General features: G+C 38.3%; 1 protein-coding gene and 1 pseudogene across 1 annotated transcript; one reads left to right on the top strand and one right to left on the bottom strand.

Moving 5' to 3' along the window:
• Positions 1–3,889: 3,889 nt before the first annotated feature.
• LOC140940455 (RAD50-interacting protein 1-like) lies at positions 3,890–22,902 on the top strand. Its single transcript, XM_073389430.1, has 13 exons — positions 3,890–4,101; positions 8,544–8,785; positions 10,259–10,432; positions 11,375–11,509; positions 13,464–13,596; positions 14,812–14,925; positions 16,019–16,244; positions 17,706–17,843; positions 18,390–18,589; positions 18,926–19,179; positions 19,978–20,158; positions 20,697–20,815; positions 21,274–22,902. The coding sequence occupies exons 1-13, from the start codon at positions 3,952–3,954 to the stop codon at positions 21,482–21,484; spliced, it is 2,277 nt and encodes a 758-aa protein (XP_073245531.1). The 5' UTR covers positions 3,890–3,951; the 3' UTR covers positions 21,485–22,902.
• Positions 22,903–23,410: 508 nt separating this feature from the next.
• Positions 23,411–24,431, bottom strand: LOC140942060 (melanocyte-stimulating hormone receptor-like; annotated as a pseudogene).
• Positions 24,432–24,762: the final 331 nt, after the last annotated feature.

Raw genomic sequence — 24,762 nt, 5'->3', positions numbered from 1 at the left:
CTTTTGTGTCCGTTAACTGTGTTGTGAAGTTATTAACAGTTTGAGCGCTGTTTTTTAAGTGTGGTTAAGTTTAATTTTATGGTGCTCCTTCTAGAGATGTCGATGGATTTTCTCTAACTGATTACTGTCATCACTTTTAAAAGAGTTTAATTGCTTAAGTAACCCCACCTTCTAAAGTGGCGTTAGACGTGCGAGAAACGGTTCCTCGTGTACAGCGAACAAGGCGGCAGAAGGGACAATGCGCTCTCTTGGTTCGGGGACAACTAACGCAGGACACGTCCACGCTTGATATAAGGTGACAGACTGCCTTCTGTTTGCCTTTTCTCTCCTCTGCTTTCCCTTGCTTTTCCCACAAGGCCGTACGCAAGCCACTGGGATTCCTTCATTTAGCCTCAGGGAGTTAAGGCCCCGTGTATCAAAGACTATGTTTACTGCCGAGGCGAGTGCAAGCACTCCTTTAAGCGACAGCTCCACATTACGCATACGGTACCTGTTACTGAAGGAGCCTCCAAAAAACTTCCAAACTTGATTCCACTGGGGTTCTAGCGTAGAGTTGATATGCATCACTGGCCCAAGGTCTTGCAAGATCTGGAATGCCATATCGGGCGGCCGTCGTAGCAGCCCCGATGCCAAAACTGTGGCCCGAGAATTGCCAAAGGGACTCCCGCTGGCCGACCCTGTGTGCCCATGAACGAATGTTGGCGATTTTTTTAGGAGCTGAATACTAAAGGACTGTTTTTAAGTTCACAAAAAAGGAAATTGTTGTCTTGTGTTCGCGTCCTCCTTAAAAACGTGAAATTAGGCATTTTCACGTCGTAGTCGTGTAGTGACGGCAAAGAAATGTGCAAAAAAGCCTGAAGCCCGTGCAAAGTTGTTGTTTTGCTAATCTGATCTAAAACAATTGCTTTTTGCCATTCTACGGTTGCTGCCGCAGTCGTCGTTGCTTAAGCCGAGTTTCACGGGGTCAGATGGCGAAAATCAATTATGTGGCTTTTTACACGAAGGGAAGAAGATCGATCCTATTATCAGGAAGATATAGAAGGTGGATCATCCTAGCACCATGTATTTTTTGTATTCGGTCTACATGCAAAGGGTTGTACTTGTCCTCTGAGCGCTAGGAAGATCCGAGACAACAATGGCGGCCGGTCGTTCAGTGGCTAATCACGGCCATAAAGCCCAACCATTTCGTTGCCACGATCTGATTATTGTCATAGTTCTGCTGAAGGGTAGTAGTTTATTGACGCCAGTGAAGAGAGCAGAAGGGCCCAAATTGCATTTTTGTTTTTGTCGCCCGCCATTTTTAATTTCCCTCTCAAACCTTCTCTACTTGGGCACCACACGGAAATTTTTGCACGTAAAGTAAAACCCAACGTAAAGTTGTTCCGGCTTCTGGGGTCTTCCTCCCTCCATGTAAACAACCTCTGAAATAGCCCCTAATTGTAACGGAACGGACGCCTTAACCCAAGAAATTTTAAGATTTTTATCATTTACTTTAATTTCTAATGTTCCGTTCAGTCACAGTAGTCCTTGTTCTGAGAAAAACTTATTTTTAGCACCTCATTTTGCCACTAACTAGATTTCTGAGAACATTTGCTTCAGTTTAGCCTTCCATCCAGCAGGGGCACGTTTCTCGATTTTTGGTACTGTTGAAACTCTCCACAATGGCCGTTTCTTAGAGACCAAAGAAAGTGGCTGTTGTAGGGAGGTGGCCGTTTTGGGGAGGTAGGGGTGTAATATGAACATCTCTTTTTTTATTTTTTCGGGCAGTGCAATACAGTCGACTCCCGATAACTCGAACCTTCTTTGTAGGGAAATCGAAAACAGTTATAGTTATCGGGAGTTCGAATGAAATAACCGGGCCCTAAGGAAATAAGCAAATGAATTGGGAGGGAATGCAACTATCATGCACACTTCACTTCAAGGGTAGCAAGAGATATAGATTAATATTTTGAAAAAGGAATTAAGCAGGAAAGCTTGATGAATATACTGAGATGGACCGAACATGACTGAATTTGAACTGGAGTGACAAAAACTTGAAAACAAAAAGTTGACACGAAGAAGTCCTGTTTTGATTGTTTTTTCTTGTTTTATTTTTTCAGTGGTTCGGACTTTTGTACATTGCCTTTTGTTTTTTTTCATCTTGTCGCGCGTTTAGACACGTTTCGAGTTATCGCGGGGAGAATTATATAGAACTGATAAATGAGGGAATCAAAAATTACTTCGAATTAGCGGGAGGTTTGAGTTATCGAGTTCGAGTTACGAAGGGTAAAATTACAGTAAATGTGTGAGGGAAATCCAGGGGAAATCGACTTGGTTCGAGTTGGCGAGGGTTCGAGTTATCGGGAGTCAACTGTATGTTTATTGTGCCTTGTGTATTCTTACTGAAGCCTATACTGGATCCAATCATAACATTACACAACAAGGTCAAATAATGTTTTGAATCAAAATGTTAAAAAAGGAAAAGACCAAACAAGCAAGGTACTAGCCTCCCACGCAAACGTTCTTAGGGGTTCGAAGAACGTCTGCGTGGGAGGCTAACAAGGTACCGGCAACATTCGCTATAAGTATCGCAGACAATTTATGCTTAGTACTGCAGCATATAAATGGCACACAGTCTAAGTACGTATATCATAAACGAAATGGGTGCATTCCCGTTCCTGCATAAGTTTACTGACAAGGTTCACATTTAGAATTGCAGATGTTTTGCTTTCTTTTTACCGAAATAAAGCTGTCAAGGGTTGTTTTCTTGAACGAGATCAGTCACGCATTTTGTTAAGTAAAGTGGTGACTTTACACAGTGCTTTACATGTAGCCTGGATAAGTTCTTCGCCCGGGGGGGGGGGGGGGGGGCACTTGGGTATTTTTTGGGTGGGTATGTGCCGCCCGGGACTCCAAATTGGCACCCCGTTCTAAAAAAAAATTCCCCGTAAAATTGATACCTCGTTCTAGAAATGGGCCAATTTTTTATACCCCGTTCTAGAATTCGCCCTAAAACTAATACCCCGATCTAGAAATGGGCCAATTTTTTATACTCGTTCTATAGGGTGCAACAAGAGTACAACAGTTTGCTCGGTTAACGCATTGAACCGTATTTTTAAAAGCAATCTGTCCTTGAATAATTTCAAATGGCTCCTTAAAAAACTGGAGCTTTCGTGCGTTCGAAATATTATACTCCGTTCTAGAAAACGCCTCTGAAATGGATACCCCGTTCTAAATCAGGACTGCTTCAAAATCACGACCCCGTTGGGCGGCACATACCCGTATAGGTAATGTATGGGAGTACCCCCCCCCCCCCCCCCCCTTACCGGGTTTCTTCGTTCCAGTGAAACTCGTTCACGGCACTAGAAAGAACATTCTTGACTTAGCCATAAGTCGCTGAAAAAACTGGCCGTTGTCGAGAGGTCGTGGGGACGCGCTTTAGTGGCCGTTGCCGTCGTAGAGAGATGTGAATGTATGGACTGTCCGCCGGGATAAAAAGAAGCGGCTGTTTGGAGAGTTGGCCGTTAGTGGAGGTTCGATTGGCATCCGTTCGACTAAAGGTCTTCGACCGTAGTTCACTCAAAAAGGTCACGTAATATCACAGGTAGCCCAAGCTCGAAATATGAACATCGGCAAAAAGAACACTGTTTACAGTACAACGCATGAAACGGCCATAAATCTGCCCATGGACCGGCACAGGAGCGACGTAACACACATTTTATGCAAGGCAAGCTGTTTTTGTCATTGAAATTCTTTCATTTTCGCAGGTGACGGAAATGATAGGCTTTTTTCCCATACAAATCCTAAAATTCCGAATGTGACGCAACAATGCCGATGTTCGCCGATGCTCATATTTCGAGCCTGGGCTAGCTGTGGTAACATAATCTTTTTCGCGGGAGTGATCCGAAGCACCGGAAGTTGTGGGCTGGCTTCAGTGAACCCCAGTCCTCCTCAAAAGAACAAAGGGACAAGATGGCGAACGAAACAGTGGAGGAGGAGGATTTGAGTAAAGAAGTTACTGCTTTCCTGGACAAAAATGTAGGAGTAGAGAAGGAAACCACGTCTAAAATTTACTCTCTTCTTCAAGATGCTTTAATGAAAAAGAAATGTCTCGAAATGGAGGTATGTTACCCAACAATTCGCTAAAGTTGAAAGTAAACTTACGCTTACGTTTTTAGCTTCTAGCCTGGCAATGCATATTTTCACGTGTTTAAGCGATATCGCTTTAATTCAAACAATCTAAAAAGGTGACCACAAGTTTTCTTTATTTACTTTAGGTCTTAATTTTCGTCAAAAAGTTTCACTCAGGGTAAAACTAACTTATTTGTTTTCTCACAATATGTATTCTGTAGTAAATCGAAACCCAAAAATGATGGCCACATATTTGCCATGCTTATCGTGTTCGAAGGTCAAAAAGTTAATTAGTAGAGTGATATAGATTCAAGACTGTTGTTTGTTTATGCATTACGGGGTTAAAAAAAGGGTTTTTTCAATAGTCCATTAATCTTTATGATCAACTGCGTTCAAAATGAAGTTAATAATACAACACTAATTAATGAAAATGATAATGAAATAAGTCAATTCACCTTCTGGGCGTCAGCTTTCGCGTGTAGTGTCACGTGACTTTCGATGTATAAAACAAACTCCCAACGTTGGGGCATTGGTTTCACCCACGTGTATGAACTTTGAGTTGCTATTTCAAGTTTCCGTTTATATAGCCGGTTTTTTCCATGACCTATAGTCTTTAAAATTCGAATATTGAATAGAACATGTGTTCTCACCCACGTACTGTACGTGGTTGAACCACAAGTCACTATTAAAGTCTTCAAAAATTAAATGGAACATCCGTTTTTTATTCTCCTTCTAATATAATACTGTGCGAAGTACGAATTCCTGCTCAGCTAAATATTTTCTCCGCTTTAATTCCCCGAAACTAGAAGATCATCCGGGTCAAAATGTCAATGCAGAAGAACAGCAGCCCATGAATGTGGCAGAACTTAAAAAATATTTACAGGATCGCGGCATTTTGGTGAGCGGATATTTAAACCCTTCGCTGGTGGAAATCGCTTCTGCAGTCAAATGAATGGTTTTACCCGTTGACCCAAACTTTGAAAAAGATGAAACAAATGATGTAGATACATTTATATCGTTCTTGATATGGTAATTCCTGACCCATTTCCCTGAAGACCGTGAACGACTTCAACTCTTCGCCACCATTGGGGTTGTTCGATATTTTTAACCATTAATTTTAATCTACCACTCCACCAATTACAATAAACAGGGAATCGCCGCTTATAAGTCATTTGATGACTCTAGATTATTCAATGACGGTTACGTGGAATCTTTGCTTACTACTCAGTTAAAGCAAGAGGGAGTCCATGTTTACGTAGCCAAAGTGAAGCCTTTCATGAAGTTAAACAGGGACGACAGAAAAGACTATTCCGATCTCTGGTTTATTCTCGAGGGCAGAGGTGCGAACTGCGGCAGTGTACTCCAAGCACGATGTAAGTGTAAAGGCAGTCGAGATGGGGGATGTAAGCATATTGCAGCTGCCATGTACGCTCTGGAGGATTTGTTAAACACTCGTGGCAAAGATAGTGTAACAAGTAGCCCATGTTTTTGGGCTAGGAGGCAAGCATGTGAAGTGAAAGATCTTGTCATTGAGAAAGGCAAAAAACCTTCCCATGAAAAGAGAAAATGCAAGCAAGTTTACTCTCAAAACATTGAAAAAGATGTCCGTGCTCCTGAAGACACAAATCCACCAGATGAGGAGTATCTTTGAGAGTTTGCCAAACAAATATGCCACTTAAAAAATACACCTGAGAAAAACCCAGCTGAAAATGCCAAAAAGTTGGTAGAAGAAAGTGGTCTTGTGAAGTCATGTCCACCTCCCATCCAGGTGGAAAGAGAACCACAAAATGCCAGGGAGTGGGGGTTGCTACATGAAGAGAGTGCTGGCAAGGCATATCAGCGTGTTGCAAGCCACACTCATCACAAGCTAAAGCTCATCCCAAAAGGCTTTTTAATCTCCCCGTCCAAGTCTCTTTGGTGCTAGTGTGGACAATATTCAGAAATGTCAGTGCTCTGATGGTTGCCCAGTAAGAGTGGTTGAATACAAATGACCTTGGAAACACAGGGATCTGCACCCAAAACAAGCCCTCTTGACCCCAGAAATTGGTGGTATTCAAAATGGAAATAAGTTTGCTTTAAAATGTAGTTCAAATTGCTACTTTCAAGTTCAGCTTCAAATGTTTGTAAGCGGCCTCACCTTGTGCATCTTTGTTGTGTGGACCAACAAGGGAATCTTCACTGTTGAGGTACAAATGTACCCTGTGACCCAAGCTTCATGTCCATTGTCAAGTCAGGTTCTCCCTTTCCTAATAAGTGAAGTTTCCACGACATCCTTTCCAGGTAAGTAGTTGTAAAGATTTAAGTCCTAACTTATTCCATCTTACTTTAGTAATTTCTCCATTCATTCTGAAGTTTTCTTGTAATTTACGGTTCATGCGTGATCCCGTGCTCAGTATGTTTTTTTTGTTGTTGCTGTTTTTTGGGGGGCGGTCTCCCTGAGCAGATTCATCACAAGAAGCATTTTGCTCTTCCCAAGATTCCAGCATTTCAGAGCAATACATAAGCAGCTCTGCAAAGCAGCCCTGTAGGCACTCAGAAGCAAATGTCATGATCAGTTCACAAGATAAAAGCCCTGAGCCAGCTACTACTGGAACTTCACAAAGTCCCTTATATATAAATTTGTCCCAGTGCAGTACCCCTACCCCACCTTCAGAGAGTGTGGATATCTCTGGACTTCAAATCTACAAGGACTATGTCCAAACTGTTCAACCAAAGTCCATGACCAGTGATACCATAGTTTTGTTTTCGTCCAAGTAAGAATTTTCTTCACATAACTTTTAATTAAGGTATAAATTAATGTATTTTCTTGCTTCTCTCTTTATCTGCATCCCGGTTCATCGGATACCTTTCGTTTGCGATTGAGCCGCATAACCTCTGCACGGCATGAAATATTTCAAATGACAAATAGTATTATAAACAGAAAAACTGACAGACTTACCTTTTCTTTACTGGCAACAGCTGATATTGGATCAGGATACTCGTTTGTTGGGCCTTTTCCACCAACAAAGTGTATACTGCAAATGTAACTATCCTTTGCACAAACGAATGAGTCACCGTGATGACATCCAGTAATCCACCTTTGCCATCTCTTATTTTGTCTAACTGCGCCAGGAAAATGGAAAAACTTAACTGGATCACCATTCGAATTTCTTTTCCAAGACTGAGGGTATTGGGAATTGTCTCTACAAGTACCACAAGCACATCATTTTGTTGTAACCATTGTTTACCGGTATATAGCGTGATATTAGGGTCCAAACTTTCGGGTGTTTTTTCACCAAAATATGCGACTTGTGGTTCGACCACGTACAGTAGGTGGGTAAGAAGGGATCGGATGTGCTATTCGATATTCAAATTTTAAAGACTATAGATCATGGAAAAAACCGGTTGTATAAACGGAAACTTGAAATAGCGACTTGAAGTTTGTACACATGGGTGAAACCAATGCCAAACTTTGGGGGTTTGTTTACACCGAAAGTCATGTGACACTACAAGCGAAAGCTGACTCTCAGAAGGTGAATTACATCTGCTTATTGCATTCCTTTGTACTTGACTTACTCCAATACGAAATTATTTCCTGCACAGTTTAATATGTAATTAGAAGCGTACCTCAAGAACTGTACATATTCCATGGGAGATTAGAATTATCTTGGTTTTTTAAACCAGGCATGTCTTCAGTCAAGATCAAGACCACTTAATTAATGAGCAGTTTGAGAACTGACACAATAATATGTTAACCAGGATACTGTCAATCATATGATTTAATGGAGGACTTATTTGATCTTAACATTAATCATAATTAAACTTAAAGCAAATAAATCTAAACTGAAAATAAATGGTACTGTAAACTGGAACAGAAAACTGACTGCATACACTGATTTACTGACTTTACTGAATATAACACTGGTAAAACTAGTTAGCTGATTAACAGAAAATTATTCATAACAGAAAAAACCAAATTAAAACATTTACAGCGTAAACACTGAACTGATGAGAAAACTCCTGTTAAAAGGAGCTCTCACCAAAACTATAACTATACATGACAATTGTATACTAGCTAAAGTACAAATTTAAATTGTTTTCAAGCGTGCACTAATCAGTGCCAGACCAGTTCCATTTCATCACTGTAATCAAGAATAAAAATTAACTAATTTTTACAATGTGACCTCTTCTGGTTCATCAAAAGAGCTTCTCAGTGTAATCCAATTCCCTGGAAAAAGCGTTATTAGTAAATAAAACCAATACTCCAGCACTTAAAGATATGTCCATGCGAACAAATGAGAAATTCAAAAAACTTCTTGCACTATAATGATATCATTTTCTTTGTCCTATGCTTGTGAGTTATTTTAAACTCGTGTGGCATTTTTCTGACATTTGATGTTATTTCTCTAGTTTTTTTGTTTGCTTTATATTTTTTACTTAATATTTTTTTTTAGTTGTGGCAGGCAGAGTGCCGCACCCCTGAGAAGATTCAAGATGTCCTTGACAAGGGCTGCTCAGCAGTGAAGGAGATCAAGAGTCTTCATGAGCAGCACCAAGAGCTGACTGTTAAAGTTGATAACCATGTTCAAAAGCTTCAGCCTTTGGTTGAAAGGCTGTCTGGGTTAATTACACAGATTGCTGAGGTGGAAAGATTTCGTGCTTATGTAAGCTGGATACAGAAGATTAAATCAGTAAGGTATAGCAACTACAAAAAATTTGCCAATGCTAGCAACACTCATATCCTTAAAAGTATTGCAGTCCAGAGGCCACATCTTTTGAAAATGCTAACCTTTATTTTATACCAGTTATCATCTACTCGTCATGATTACCTACCTTAAAATGCAGATTGAAACTAGAGATATAGTATAAGTTTTTTCTCAAGGCAGTTTTGTTATGAGTTGTTGTTCTTGAATGGTCACTGAACATTTAAAGGGGCTATGTCACTCCTGGCACATGTGCAAGCCAGTGAAAACAAACTTGCAAACATCGGTCCAACATTTTCAAGTTCTAACAGAGATTTCCCTTTTTATTCAAGACTGCTTACAATGGAGTAGTATACCAGTGATATACTTGGTTCCGTTTTTCTCGACGTTGCAGTGATTCGGCACGATCAAACAATTTTGCACGCTCAATGTGTGTTTCCCTAACATCAAAACAAAGATATCAAAAATAGTGTCTCTTTTGTTCTGTCAGCATCTAAATTATAAAATCATTAGTGACAGACAAGTCTAATTGTTAATGATTTGAAACATTCTTGGTCTTTATCTTTGGTCTAGAGTCTTTTGTAGGTGGTTTATAAAATAAAACTTTGATTTATTTAGTTCACTACAACAATGTGTTGTTGTTGAATTTTTGTTTGCACTCTATTTTTATGAATTGGATACATTTTTACTTCAAAACTACAAGTAAAATTATCTTAACACTTTTATTCGTGACAAAGAAATTGAGAAAACTTAATCTAGCATAACCAGAGAAGAAACGTTCTGTAAATTTTATCAAAATATCCCTTATCCAAACGCAATTCGCTTGTAAACGTCTCTGTAAATTTGGGAGCCTTGGATGTGATAGAGAAAGTCACGCGTTAAAAACAATAGAATTTTGACAGTTGAAAGTTATTTGCATAACCTCAGCGCGCATGCTCTCCATCTGACATAGCCCCTTGTACACTTTTTCCTTGTCAACCTATTCCCCATAAAAAAAGCTCAGTGAAGACTACATGTAGTTGATATCACTCTGATGGTGAAAATATCAGCATTGCAATCAGCATGTAGAGAAAATCATGTCCGATAGCCCGGGACTAGTAGATTTTGCTATCAAGTTAGTGAATTCTGTTCTTAAGTTGCCCGACGGGCAAATAAAATTCACATACATGTACAGAAAAACTGTAATCAATCCTGTTCATCAAAATGACTCTAATGGGCTAGTACATGCCAACTGCAACTTGCCCGAATGACAAGCTGTAAAACTGACTTTCTTTGCATCCTGCACAATGGGTATTTTTGATGAGCATGAGCATTTCTTAATGTTGAAAAATAGTGTATTTGATAATTATTATCAAGTCCACATATATAGCAGTAGAGGGTGCATGCATGGCCCCTCCAAGTGTAAACCCCTTTCCTGAACTGTTGATTTTGTGAATGAGTTGATGTATTCATGACTTTGTTTTCAGTTTTCAGCTTCAACAGTTTGTAGAAAGTGGTCAATTAAACTGGGCTGTAGAACAGTTGACAGTGCTGTCTGAATTAGCTAAACTTCTCAGTGACTCAAGATGTTGTAACTTGACCAAGTTTGTGAAGGAGATGCATCTACATTGGCAGAAGATTCTCCTCAATAAGTTAGCAAGGTAAATCAGCGTCTGGAATTAACTTTTCCATTCTCATGTTACATAAGTGATGAATAGAGTTATTTCATAAGCATGGATGGGGCCATCGCTCCCCTTTTTGTCTTTGTAAGGGTGGTTTTCACCAGCGACAGAGTCGGAGTCGGAATCGTCGTAAGCAGCGTGGTAAGGGCACTTTTGACCTTGTGAATATCAAAATTGGAGTTGTAAGCAGAGTAAAGCGTGACAGAATGACTCTTCTGACTCCGCTTATGACTTCGTCTCTTCGTTCCGCTTATGATCTAGTGATCATGAAAACCAGATTATCTGAGTCAGAATGGTTTTATTAGTTCTTCTTCTTCTGCTTGTGACTCTAACAACCTAGGTAGTTTTCACTTGATTGTAAATGACGCCAGTCATAAGCAGAATCAGAACGCTGTTTTCACTAAGTCATAAAGTTGTACACTTCTGATTGTGACTCCGACTCCGACTCTGACTCCTTCCTAGTGAAAATCAGCCATTAAGGAGAGTTTTGTAATCCATAAGTAATAACTCTAACTGGCACACCATAAACCTTGGTTCCCTTTAATTTCAGAATTTTGTGGAACTGTTGCTGGTGAGAGTTTCAAAACTTTCTCCAAGCTGGACAAGAGATAAAAAAAATTAATAGAAAAAGAAATTATTACAATTAATTAATAAGTAATATTATAATAATATTGTGAGGATACATAAGCTTCTGCTCACGTCTCCCATCTCCTGTTGTACATGATTGCTCTTTTGACAATTAAGTGGCTCAGTACAATGATCATCCCTGTGAGAAAGAAGCTCCAATTACTAACATTTTTATATTTTTCCTTAGCGTTTCCTCTTAAGGGAGCTTATACATGTATGTAGGCCACAATGACAACTACTGGGTAACAGGAATAAAGTAAATTTTTGTAATGAACTTTTATTCTCCCATGGTAGTGAATTTGATGATGTCATGAAGGTTTTAAAGTGGCCTTTCACTTCAGTTTCGAATGCACCTCCTTTGTCCACAACATCTGATGACTACAGCAGACTTGAAAATGTATTTGTCCTCCTGCTTAAACTGCAAGAATTGTATCCTTATATTCAGATACTCAAAAGAATAAGTTTATTCTGTTGATTTTGTTGTTTTGAATAGTGAAGGACAGGTTTTACAAGTACAGAATACTTTGTACATTGAGGACAGTTTGGGAGTCATGTAAATTTTCTTCTGCAAAAACAGTTATGGTTAAAATATGGTTTATGGTTGAAGGCATTATTTTCATTATTATTGTTACTGTTATTTATTAAACGGTTTTGTTTTTATAATGTTCTGTCAAATACTGCCTTCATACATTATAAAGGTTTAGGCCTAAATGATGTTTAAGAGGAATTAACAGTGTATTTACATGCATAAGCTGCTTAGTATACAATAATGAAAGGTTTGAACCCAGGAGTCGTTTCATAGGTAGGTTGAGCATGATCATCTGGTAAAATTAGAATCGAATGAAAAAATCCTTCAGCAAGGTTTCTTAGTGCAAATTAAACTTTGAATTTTTCACACCATCTGCAGCCAACTGACTGTCTTTAAAGTAGTCATGTGATGGAAATTATTTTCTTTCATCACATAACACCAAGTGATTAAAAATTTTGGACAGTTCATTGCCCTAATTTATCTTTGTTTAAGGTTGGGCAATGGGCATCTCATGTGGATGCCTTCTTGACTTTCCCATGGTATCCAGGCCAAAGGTTTTGAATCCCCACCCCCCACCCCCGGCCACTCCCATGGTGAGCAGGGCTGTCACTAAGTTTTCAATTGCCTGGTAAATACAACAAGTAGGCAGGGAATCAAACAGCTAATTGATTTTCCTATGAAAAAAGCCAAGGAGTACATTCTTAGTAGCTGGGGCAAATCCCTGGCCCCTGCCTCTTAATGGTGCCCTGGTGGGTCTTGGACTGGTGTTCATAGATGGCAGATGTTGTTTGTTTCTGGTGTTTGCCCAGTCTATTTCTCAGTGCCCTATATGTTGCACCTATGTAAAGCTTGCCACAGCTGTTATATGTTATCATATACCATGCATGTCTCCTTCCTTTCTGGTGGGGGCTTGGGGGAGGGGTACTGACAAGACAAAATGAGACAAGACAATATTTTGATTTGGAGTCTTATACCAGCAGGAACATCAACATTTTCCAAATAATTCACAATTACAATCATATACTATGTAGTTGGTAATTATACTATATATGACAAGTTAATAGAGATAACAACATGCACACACATTTTATTATAAATTATTTTCTTTTTGTCTCCCTTTTTTTTCTTATATTGAAGCATTCAATACATCCATTCATTATATTCTTTTAGATGTACCAGTGGGGACCTCAGGGTGTTATGAGATCTGAGGTCATAGTTGATGCCTTGTTGATGAAAAGATTCTACTGAAGAGATATTAATTGAGAGTCCAAATGCAGGACCCACAGTGATCAATATAAGTCTAGTAGACCCCAAGGTGTTGTTTTGGTACCTTTAATTAGGTCAGGGTGTGAACTTGAACATCCACCTTTGTAGCCATTTGCAAGCAACGCATTTTGGGTGTTGCAGCTGGGTTCCCTGTTGTCTTGTTTCCCACCTTTTAGATCACAAGATGAGTGTTTTTGTTGTATGAAGTCACTCGATATATCATATTGGAGTGATTCACTTGAAGTAACAACGTTTTAACGCTTGACAGCGTATATATATCCTTGTTTGTACGGATTGGTTTGTGTTGTCCAAATACAGTGTTAATGCCAGTTTACAAGTGGATTTGCACCTTACAAGTTGGACATCATGGTATCTAAAATAATGCTCTGCTCTTTGTAGATGGGACACAATTGATCACTTATGATGTGAGTCTTGGATACTGGTAGATGCAAAATTAAGGTTACCTTCTTAATAGTCAATGAGTTTCAATATCAATATTTATCAGTTGTGTTATATTACTGTTAGTCATACATGTATCCTCAAATGTTGATTATCCTTAATTGTTAACTTTACTTTCTGAAACTTAAGTAACAAAACATCGTCTGAAACTGCTGAGGATAAAAGTGAAATTTTGCTCCCATTAGACTGGTTACTTAAGCCCTTCAGAAAGAGGTTCACCTTTCATTTTTATGGAAATAAGCAAACAAATAATCTTGAAAAGGTATGTATTGTTTACGGACCTTATTTTAATCAAGGAATGCATGTAAACTCTTGCGCAATTTTTTTTTTACAGCTTGAAATAAAAACAGTTTAATAATTATCTACATATGAACTAGGGTTTGTCCAACTGCACAGTGTTCTGTTCAAAACCACCCAGCAGGTGTATGTAACAGTATTTTTACGCTTACAACCACAACAATAATAATAATGATAATGATAAATTATGATGATAATGATAACAATAATAATGATAACTTTATTTTGTGTTTTTTAATAATAATAATAGTAATAATGATAATGATAATGATGTGTCATCAGGGAGTTCAGTTCACAAAAGTGATATTCTTCAATGTCCCATGAAAGCAAAGGAAAACTTTTATAAACAACAGTAAAAAATAACCATGTTAAAGTGATTTATAAGAAGTACTGTAACAACTTCAAACAAACATACATTGTTTGTACTGTAAGGTACAGTGTACCCAAGAAGTTAACAAGTTATCCCCTCTAGCAGGGAAGCAATACCTAGTTATGGGTGGGACCTAAGTTTGAATTCAGTGATACCTAATCTTATGAATGATATGTTTGAATCTGTAATATAATATAAATGGTTTGTAATATAAATAAATGGAGGAAATAATAACATAACAAAATAAATAAATAAATAACAAAATTCATGTTTGGAATTGTCTCATAAGGTTCCCATATGGTATACATGTAGTTTACGTGTAGTTGTATATGAAGACAATTCCCAAATAATTATTAGTTTTGAACCTGTTTCTTGAAAGACCTAGAAACTTTTTGGGCCTGGAAGCAAATTTTAACATCAAAAACTGCTGAATAGTAGCACAGTTCCTAGCCAACAAACCAGTCAATTTGGCTTTCCAATAAAGCTGATATTAACTGATAAACTGTATTATTTTCAAAATTATTGAAACTTTGATCTTGAATGTAAACACATCATATACAAATAAGCTTTCCAGGCATGAAAAATTACCGGGACTTTTGAAAAACAGGTGCTAGGCCCCAGTTGTTCAAAATGCGGATAACGCTATCCACTGGATAAATTTCTATCCAGTGGATAGTGCATTGGTTACCCTAAGTTCTGGATAGTGATTTATCAAATGGATAGTGCTATTCAACTTTTGAACAATTGAGGCCAGGACTGCAAGGAGGAGCTTATTTGTGGAATTTAAGGGTAATTTTGTTTTCTTGTTAGCCTGAATGGTATTTTACTCAAGTCCTGAATTGGATCAAGAATCACAGTGATTTTCTTCAGCACACAATACAACCCATACTTGAAAGGACTGAATTTGGATCTATAGATGCAAAGGTGGGTTGTGCTTAAGTTGTTAATACATGTAGCTTGGTCTAACTTTTAACTTATTTTTTATTCACTCTTTCATGTATTTGTTTATTCATTTATTTATTTATTTATTTAGAAGCCTTCGCATCAAATAGTTGGAATTATACAAAAACAATCGTCATGTACATGTATGTACTTTACTGATAAAATATGAGTGGGAGATGCGTTTACGTTTACAAGTGTGAAAGCTCAAGCAGGCCATTGTAAAAACCCATACAGATCAGAATTGGATGTGAATATTTTATCGTACATGTACTTAACTTGTAAAATTAATTAATGTAAACAACCAGTAGAGAACTGTATCAAAATTTAATGAATACTGATTAGCTGAGAGGGAGTTAATGTCAAAAGTTAATTCTACTGTTTAATAATCCATCAACCCTGTGGATTTGTGTTGGGGTTTACAGAGGTGTACATGTGACTCAAATACATGTACCGGTACTACCTATTGATCTGTCATAATGATGTTGATAAATTTTGAATTCATTTATACTGACACTCCCTTAAATTTTCTAAACAATAAATGACAACAAAAAATAATACGTAATGCATCCACAAGTTAGTGTAAACTGTCATTTGAGGCTGGAGCAAAATGTCTACAGAATTTAGTTAATTAAAATAAGGATTTTAAGGGGAAGGATGACAAAGATTTGCTGCCGCTGACAATAATCTTACGAAGTGTAGGTATAAAGTGGAAATCTTCCCAAGTGACTAAGTATTGCTTATTAAGTTACTGTGACCAATTAGTACATTAAAACTGTTGAAAAGTGGCTTTGGCTTGTAACGTTTTGCCTACTTTAATCTAGTTTTCAAGTTTAGCAGTATTTTTATCTGGATAAAAATCTCTTGAAAACCATTGTTTGAGAGTGAATTTGTGGCCATTTTGTTAGTGTAACTTCATATCAACTTTAGTGTACTTCGCATTAAAAGTTGTTCCTTAATAAAAAAAAGAAAGGATCAAGTCATACAATGCTCAGTCCCCAGGGATCATTGTGTGACTCTGGCCCAAGTAGGTTCGAAGGAGACTAACTGAGTACTTACCTTTTTTTTTCTTTTTCAGACTGAATTTATTGCTGGATTATTAAAAGTTGTTGTGCAGAAATTGGAACATAGCATTCCTCAAATAATAGATGATGACATTTTATTTTCCCATTTTATTGATGAACTACTGTTATTTAACAAAGAACTTGGTTTGGCTCATAATTATCATTCAACAGAACATGGCTGTTTACATGTGCTTACTACTGATTCTTGTCTGGCAAGGTGGCTAGAGTTAGAAAGAAACTGTAAGTAGCTACTTGTATTTAGTGGTCTGTTCATGTAGATACTAACAATAATTGGCGGTAGTGTCGGGAATTGGCTGAGATTTCTTTTTTACTCATCTGAAATAATGTGGTGGTCATGGTCTCTCACAAGACTTGGTCATTTAAAATGGCTTTTGATTGTAGGGATTTAAAGGGAAAAATTCTGTTGTTTTGGATAGTTGGTCACTTTATAGGGTGTAGTCGTTTACAAGTGGTTAAAAACAATGAAAAATAATGAAACTGTAGGGTCAAAAAGTAGTTGTGGTCCCTCACAAGGGGTGGTCCACCAGTCGTTTACAAGAGGTTCTGATTGATTATAGGGATTTGACTGGGAAAAGTTTGGTGTTTTGTACAGGTGGTCGCTTTATAGAGAGTTGTCACAAATGGAAGTTTGACTGTACACTGTATTTCTTTTGTCTGAGCTAAATTGTCAGCAGTGGTTTGCCAGATTTTAATTAACTTATTAAACACGACAGTAATTTATTTATATTCTTTCCATTTTCTTTATTATTAAAAATGACATAAATTAGTTTCTTAAGTATGAATTATAAAAAATAAATCCTTTTTGTTATATACCGTTCTAATATTCCAAAGATAGCTGGAATGTCAAGCTTTAAAAGCCGAACCTCATGTACGCAGTTTGATAATAATTTATGTTGTTTCCTATAACACTACTTCCTTCTTAAAATTAATACTGAAGCTAACATTACAGGTTAACCTGTTTACAATGACTACCACTTGTCACAATACCTTGGAAACTCCTTAATGCGACAACCAATGGGCCATAAAATCCTCTTTGTAATAATATGAAGGTGGTCCGTCAGTGTTTTACTTTTTTGGATCAAAAGAGCATGGTTGCAGTATTTAGTGAGGCTGTTGTACAAACGGGGTGGTCGTAAAGTGGGGTTCCACCATTAATACAGGGTTTGCAATAGAAACCGGCAGCCAGTGATTGACCGCCGCCTACTTTGGAATTTGTAGCTACTTACATTGTACTTTGCATTGTGACCAAGTCTTCTACCTTTCCCTTCTTCTGATATTGAGTTTTCCTTGTCATATATTTTACGAAATAATCAATCAAGACCAAACAAGTATTAAACTCTTTTGTGCTTCCATACTTGTCAACCTCCATGTTTTCAACCGCGTAAACATCCGGGTATGTGACATTCACTTTGGCCCAGCTCTTCACAGTTAAACATGGTAATAAGTTACTCAATTCCAGTCTTACACAGTTTGCAATAATAATGGCGGCCTTAATGGCCTCGAAAATGCTTTTCGGAGCTTCCATATTTAAAAATTTTCTTTGGAAATACGCCTCAATCCCCTCATTAGTTTACTACAGCCTCTCCATTTGTCACAACCGCCTACTAAGGGTGGATGCCTACTTCAAATCCTTTTGAGAAACCTACATAAAATAATGTAAGTTTTATTTATGTCTTTCAGATGCTATATCAAACATGGAATCAGTATTAGCTTCTTCATCAGCTTGGACACCTAAATATAAAGAAGTGGGGGATGTAGATGACACACGGACACCAGAATGTGCTGAAAGCTTCATGACTCTTCTGACGGTTATAACAGGTAATGTGACTGGGGACATTGCATTGATGATGTCAGTCTTTTTCATCACAATCAAAATTGTTTGAGGGAGAAGACGACAACAGAAATAGGTTGTAACAACAACTTTCCTTATAAGAAACAAAAAAGCAGGACTCCACTGTAAGTCTGTTGAGCCTTCTACACAGTGGCCAGTGGCCAATATGAAGATTTGAGAACAATCCTAGACTTCAGTTTGTAAAATGCATCAAGGTCAACAGTACCAGTCAATGCAGTACCATGCAAGTACCATGCAACCATGCTTAAGAGGTTCCATTTAAATGGCGACACCATGGGATTCCGTCCACAGACTCAGATACCAGAACAACATTTTCCTCTCCTTGTTGACCCCAGGAGTAGAAGGGTTGAATACTCCCCCCTTCCCCCCCCCCCTTCTCCGACCCACTGTGTCCTTAACGTACTTCCTTCAAAATGTGCAAATGAGGAACAATCATCGACTATAAACATGAGAATGAGATTATTCTTATTCTTCCCTTTTGTTTTGTTTTTTCTTCCTTCTCTTCTCACTAGATCGGTATAGAAATTTACCTGGTGTTTCACACCAGGAGCGATTTTTAGAAGTTCAGCTCTTTCTTTTGGAGAGTTTTATCTCCAGATTGAGTCTTGAAGCAGAGGAGAACTCTTTCGCACCAGCTGGTTTACATTACTGCTCTGTATTGAATGCTTCTGATTACATCAAGCTTATACTTCAGGAGTGGAGCGAGCAAATGGTATCTTGTTGTCAATGCATTATTACTTAAACACTTCTTTAATTATAATATTTTTATAAAGTTTTTATTTGAATCCTGAGCTACAGCACCTTACTACCAGTAGGAAGATTTTGCAATTTTTTTGGCAAATTTTGAGAACCGTTACATGAATTTTTTGATATTCTAACTGTGAATGTGTTTGAACAACCCAAAAATGAATAAGATAGGACTATAATTGACACCTAAAGTCCAAGTTAATAGTTTATTTTTTGAGCACTGTTCTTGGATTTCTTCCTATCTTTTAATTATAGTTATTGTTAAGACTGAGTAAATGTTAATGATTTTTAATGTTTTCAGCTATTTCTTAGACTCAATCAGCACCATAATCTATCCATGGACTCTTCAAAGTGTGCGAAAACTCTAAATGCAGCCTTTAAGGTTGAAGAAAAATGTGAAAAGGAAGAAGAAGAGGGGGATTCCCCAGTGACAGGAAGTGTATTTGATGGTGTGTTGCAGTCCCTGCAGGATTTAAAAGAACAAATGATCAGAGTTATCGTTGATCATATTGTGCACGGGTTCCGGATGTTAAGCAAACCATATAAGAAAGAAAAGTGAGTAGCATTGTACAGTTTAATCCAATGATAAGTAGTTGAGGAATTTTATCTGCCCATACATGTACATCCTGTTACAACTTGGTCGGCCTGTATCAACTTTTTTTCGGTGCAACAAACTGACAAAATTGTTAAATATAAATGAGATAAGCCTGATATAAACCAATGTGGGTTTGGGTTTATATCAGGTATATTCCCACGTACTTTTCTTAAATGTTTGACCATTGGTGGCGAGTTGATTGGTGGCGAGTCGACTTCTTGGTGGCGATTATGCTGGTTGCGAGGTGACCAGATACCCCTAAACATTGTTGCAGTGCGTGTTTCCTCGCTGCGGTAGAGTTATCTTACTTGTTCGATCAAAGGTCTGCAGATTTGTAGGCAGCGAGTTCAATTCCCAGGGCTGAACAAACATTCATTCAGCAAGAAGGTACTACTTTTGTCCTGCTAATGATAAACTGTGGCGCAGATGACCGCATAGAAATGGCGGTGTCGCTTCTATTGAAGATGTTAATAAACAGTGCCCTCAAATCAGTACTTGCATGCTAAATACATTCATTGTCACTTTTTTTCTTTTTTCAATAACCATGTAGGTTTTTCATGTAAGTAGGACAGTAATCGTGCAGGTCTTTCACAATAATTCTGCGCCTTAATGCAGCTTTGCACGGATATAAAGATTGATCCAGTTTTACTTCCACTGAAGTGTGATAATTTTACATGTCTGTGGTCTGTTCCGCTATCTTAGAATGAGGGGATGTCTTCATCAGCTTTTAACGTAATAATTCATTTGTTTCATTTTAGGTGGCACATATTTCCTCATCCAAAGGATGTGCTTCTATTAACTCTATCCTCGTCAGCTTGTGAAATGTTGCTTTTTGTGAAGGGAAGGTTTCAAATTCTCCGAGAACAGCTGGCAAGTAGTATCTTCAGTGTGGTATGGAAACAACTTGCACAAGCACTAAACAAGTTTATATTTGAGGAGGTGAGAGATATGAACTGTTGCTATACCTAATAACTAGCAAACTTCAGTGTTGGACGTCATCACTCCAGTGACTGAAATAAACATTGAGGCTGTAGAAAACCTTGTTGCGGTCCAATCACTTGGCAAACTTTAGCTATGCAGAAGGCAGATGTGTTTGGAGTTGTACTCTGGGAGGATGCAAAAACTGCCCTAAGCATACCTTAGGGTACTTTAAATCAAACGCAGAAGTAAAAGAAAAGAAGATTTCTTTCCTGAATCTGTTTTTGAAATCCGTGTTGCAGAAGGATTTATGTAAAACAAAATCCCTCTTGAAAGTCCTTCACTGTTTGTTATTCAGGATGTATTCTTGCAGTTCTTAGCAGCATTTTGACCTGACACATGTTGAAATTGTTTTGTTTCACTCGGATTCGGCGTGCAGGACTACAATCAATTGAAATTCTCAACTTTTCACCCGAATCGGTGGTTTGGAGTAGCAAACAGCGAATGTTATTATTTTCATGATGCTTATTTGCAGTTGAAAATTATGTTTTCCTTACAGATAATTCTGCAGTGTCACTTTAATGAAGGAGGGGCAGCCCAGTTACAGTTTGACTTGACAAAGAATCTCTTTACATTGTTTCTGGAATACACCCAAAAACCAGAGAATTTCTTCAAAGAGTAAGTAGACAAATTAAGAAACGATCCTTCTGTTAACGTTCGCTAGACGAGTTAAGTTGGAGCTAAAGTTCTGAACAGAGTTCTGATCCTAGCTACTCGGTTTTAGAGTCTTTGAAGCTTCAGAGTTACAGTCTCAGTCAAAATTGTTGGGACACTTTGAGGCCTTCTTGCCCTCCCAATGTTGGTGTGTAAAATGTGGTGAGTTAACTGCGATAAACAACATTGGGAGGAGGAGGAGACGGTCCAGAAGTGAAAATAACAGTGTTGGGTGGAAGTGTCCCAACTATTTTTGTCTGATACTGTAGTTCTGAACCCAAACTCCTCCATACGACAGGGAGAGTAGGGATTTCTCGCTTAACAACCTATTCAATTAGCTTTTTGTATTAACTAACTCACTTGTCGCTTTTCGGTGTAAATAACTCACTGCAGGTGTGTAATTTTTTCTTTTTCTTCCTTAGGGTCAAAGAAGCTTGTATCTTGTTAAATCTTCTACCAGGCTCCGCTGTGCTATTAAGAGACTTGCTTAAGTCGTCTCCAGACAATGCCATCTGTGAAAAGGAAGACGTGCCTCCGTCCCGTGCTGCCTTGCAGGATGCTGGGGTATACAGATTAACTCCTGATGAAGCTCTGAAAGTTCTTAATCTAAGAGTGCACCTACCAAATGTTTAATTGGATAACTGGTCTGTTAGGTGACACTTGGATGAATCCGGGATTCAGTTTCACGTGTCTACTCAATGTAAAATGGACCTCAAGAGGTGAGCAAGACTAAAGGAAATAAGACGGGAAGGAAAAGTGAACTGGAATGAGAATTCTGCTCCACCTGCTGGCGGCTTCCTCCTCTGTGGTTCTCTTACCCCATGTGCTTGTTACTTCTTTCGCTTTCACATCATTTTTGATTTTCCATTTCTTGTGTTTTCTGTCACCTCTGCTACTTTTTCCCCTCTGCAGTAGGCTGTGACTTATCGTAAGCCTCATTCTACCTTCCTTGTCTCTCCCCTCTTTCACACTTACAAAGGCTGACGTCTTAACTATGCTACCATTTGAAAGCAATTTATTGTAAAGTCACAGTTCTTTGTGTGACTATAAAAATATGGAATTCTGTTAGAGGAAAACATTGGAAAGGAATAACAAAACAAAATCAAGAGTCGATCTGTAAAATCCAGCTTGCAAAAGGACTTGCAATCAATGACAAGAATATTTTAACCACTTTTTTCAATGTACCGTACGTGAATTTTCAGATAGTGGACAAGTAATATTCCTTTGCGTTATACCAAGTGCTTGTAGCTGGGCTGTCATCACTTGCAATGCTTCTGGTTTGACACGCAATGTTTATACTATATCGCATATAACATGGAAAGTGAATGAAAATACAAAATCAGAAGTCGACGGAGTTAAGCTTTTGAATCTAGTGATCGGTTTAGGAGTCCTTTAAAATTGTGCAGTGACAAGTGTCCTACCTTGACATCCCACCCCCTCGCTATAGGCACCAGAATGGGCGGGGGTAGTATGATAGAGGTCAAAGTAAGGGGAAGGTGTCAGCACTAGGCCATATCTGAGGTACCTTAAGCCTCGTTTTCAAAACAAGGGTTGTTGCTAAGTTTGATGTGAAAATGACTTTTTAATTCTCTGGAAACAAGTTATTAACGCCTTGCTTTAAGGCGAAGGACTTTAGAACTCGAAAAATGGTCCGTTGGTTTATCAAGGGTCTTATCAAGGCCAGTAAAAAACAGGATTCTACTTATATTGAAAGCTGTCCAGTGCGCATGCGTAAAATGCAAATATTTTTCCGGAAAATTGACCAAGTTGCGGACAAATACAGCAAAGCAGTGGACTTTCATGGCGCGAAATCATTGTACAGTATTTTTTGTCCATCTGGAGTTGTTAATTAAAAGTTAATACGTGGACAATAATTCTAACAAATGACGTAAAGAACAGAATTGTATAATATCCTTAAACTAGCATCAATTCCCCAAAAACATATGTACAATTTTTTCAGAGTTTTAAATTTATTTATGCAATACCATAGTTTTATTACCATTTAGTGGAATAGATTAAGCTTTACAATAAAATTATCAATTTTAGCGTGATGAGAGAGGTTTAATTTTGTTGTCGACAGATGGAACATTCAGGCCTCAGATATTTCTATTGAGTAGTTCAACCCATGAAGCATAATCATACGAAATTCAGGGCGCTTTGCAAAAGTCAGAACTTAGCCTCAGTGTCGGACCGTTCATTTCGTAAATGAAATCAGCTATTTTAAAGAGTTATTGCTATATAGACCCATCAGCCGGGCCATGCATATTATTTAGGAATTGACTGATCTGGCTGGATAGTTTTGACGAAAAGTGAAATTCTCATTTCGACGGAAATGGCTGGCCGGCCAGTTCTGACAAATGGAATGCGTTCTCTGTTTATTTAGAATAAAGGCCTCTGTCAAACACTCATGAGCAGTCTCGCTTTCGTATACAAATAACATTTCCTACACGAAACGTTTGTCAAGGCTTCATGGCGATATTCACACTATACCGGATGGCTTTTGCGCCGGCGCCAAAACCATACCGGACTGGGCTTCTGTTCACACATAACAACGGGGATTTCGCCGGCGCGATTTATGTAACGGAGCTCAAAACATAGTAAACTACGTTGATAATTCCGAATAATTATAAACACAAGAGTTGCCTTAATGTTTCTCTTACAGCTTGCCTTACTTCTCTGATCTTCCAGCAGTACAGCAACGGGTTTAACGACGAGTTTAAAAAAATTAAAGTAGACGTAAATTGCCTAGCAAGGTAAACCGATAAACCGTATTCCTTTTGAGGTGTCAAAGCTACTGCTATACAAAACGGCAGATAACAAATTACCAATGTTACCTACACCCACAATGCACTGTTCACTGCCTTTCTGTATCGAACCATGTTCAGTGACTGGTTTAATTGTCCTGGAGTAACATGCTTGTGCACATTAATTTGGTTATGCCGCAGAAAGAAGAAAATTTTTGTGTAAGATAAGATTGTGGTGATTAGACATGTAGCTGTAACTAAGTACTGAAATGATGAAATAATAACTGGAAAAAAAAAAAAAAGGCAGATCCACCGATGGACAAAATCCAAAAGAAAATTGCAGTTATACATGTTTTTTTATAAGTTACAACTTGTCTGTATCTGAGCCCCAGCAACAAGGCGAGAAGTCTGTCAACGCTTATTGCAGTTAATGTGAATAAAGACACTGAACACAAAGCATAACCCGCGAAGCCTACTGCCGAATCTACGTAAAAGCAAATATCCCATCTTTCCGTCAACACAGAAATCCAATAAATCACAGCCAAAGGCCCCACAACGATACCAACACAGAGATCAGTTATCGCTAGGTTACGATACAGGAGTTTGGACGGCAGGTGAAGTGAAGATTCCTTGTTTAGGGCGACTAGGATCAAAGTGTTCCCCAGAAATGCAGCAATGGACAGAATAATATTTACAGATGAAAGAAAGATAAGCTCGCCATTTATCCCTCTGGTATAAAATTCCGCCAAACAGTCTATTTTCTTGAATGTTTTCTGGTCTTCATCTTCGGTAAAATTTGCCTGCGCCATCATTGTTCTGGGATGCAACGAAGTCGAGCAAGTAAGTGCTTTGTTAATTTGTCACAGACTGCTTTGTATGGGTGGAAGGGAACGAGGTCGTCATCTTTAAGGCTATTAGCTAGCTGAATACGCTATAATTCCCTCTATTAATCTTTCTTGCCTCTTTAATGGCCAACCTGTTTAGAAAAAGCAAAAGAGGGAATTGTATTTTAGCATTCACGTCTTGATGGTCAGACCGGAAAACATTCTTAGACAGCACGTCAAAGGGGGAAGAATTAAGAAAGGTTTAGCAAACATTTTGTAGTTTTTCAAATTGCGCTTGGCCTGACTACGTATAGAAATAAAGAGAAATCGCGTGCCAGGCCTT

The sequence above is a fragment of the Porites lutea genome, chromosome 6 (genome assembly GCF_958299795.1).
Source record: "Porites lutea chromosome 6, jaPorLute2.1, whole genome shotgun sequence".
In the NCBI taxonomy this organism is placed as follows: domain Eukaryota; kingdom Metazoa; phylum Cnidaria; class Anthozoa; order Scleractinia; family Poritidae; genus Porites; species Porites lutea.
Note: the sequence above shows the minus strand (reverse complement) of the source record. Positions and strands in the feature narration are given on the sequence as shown.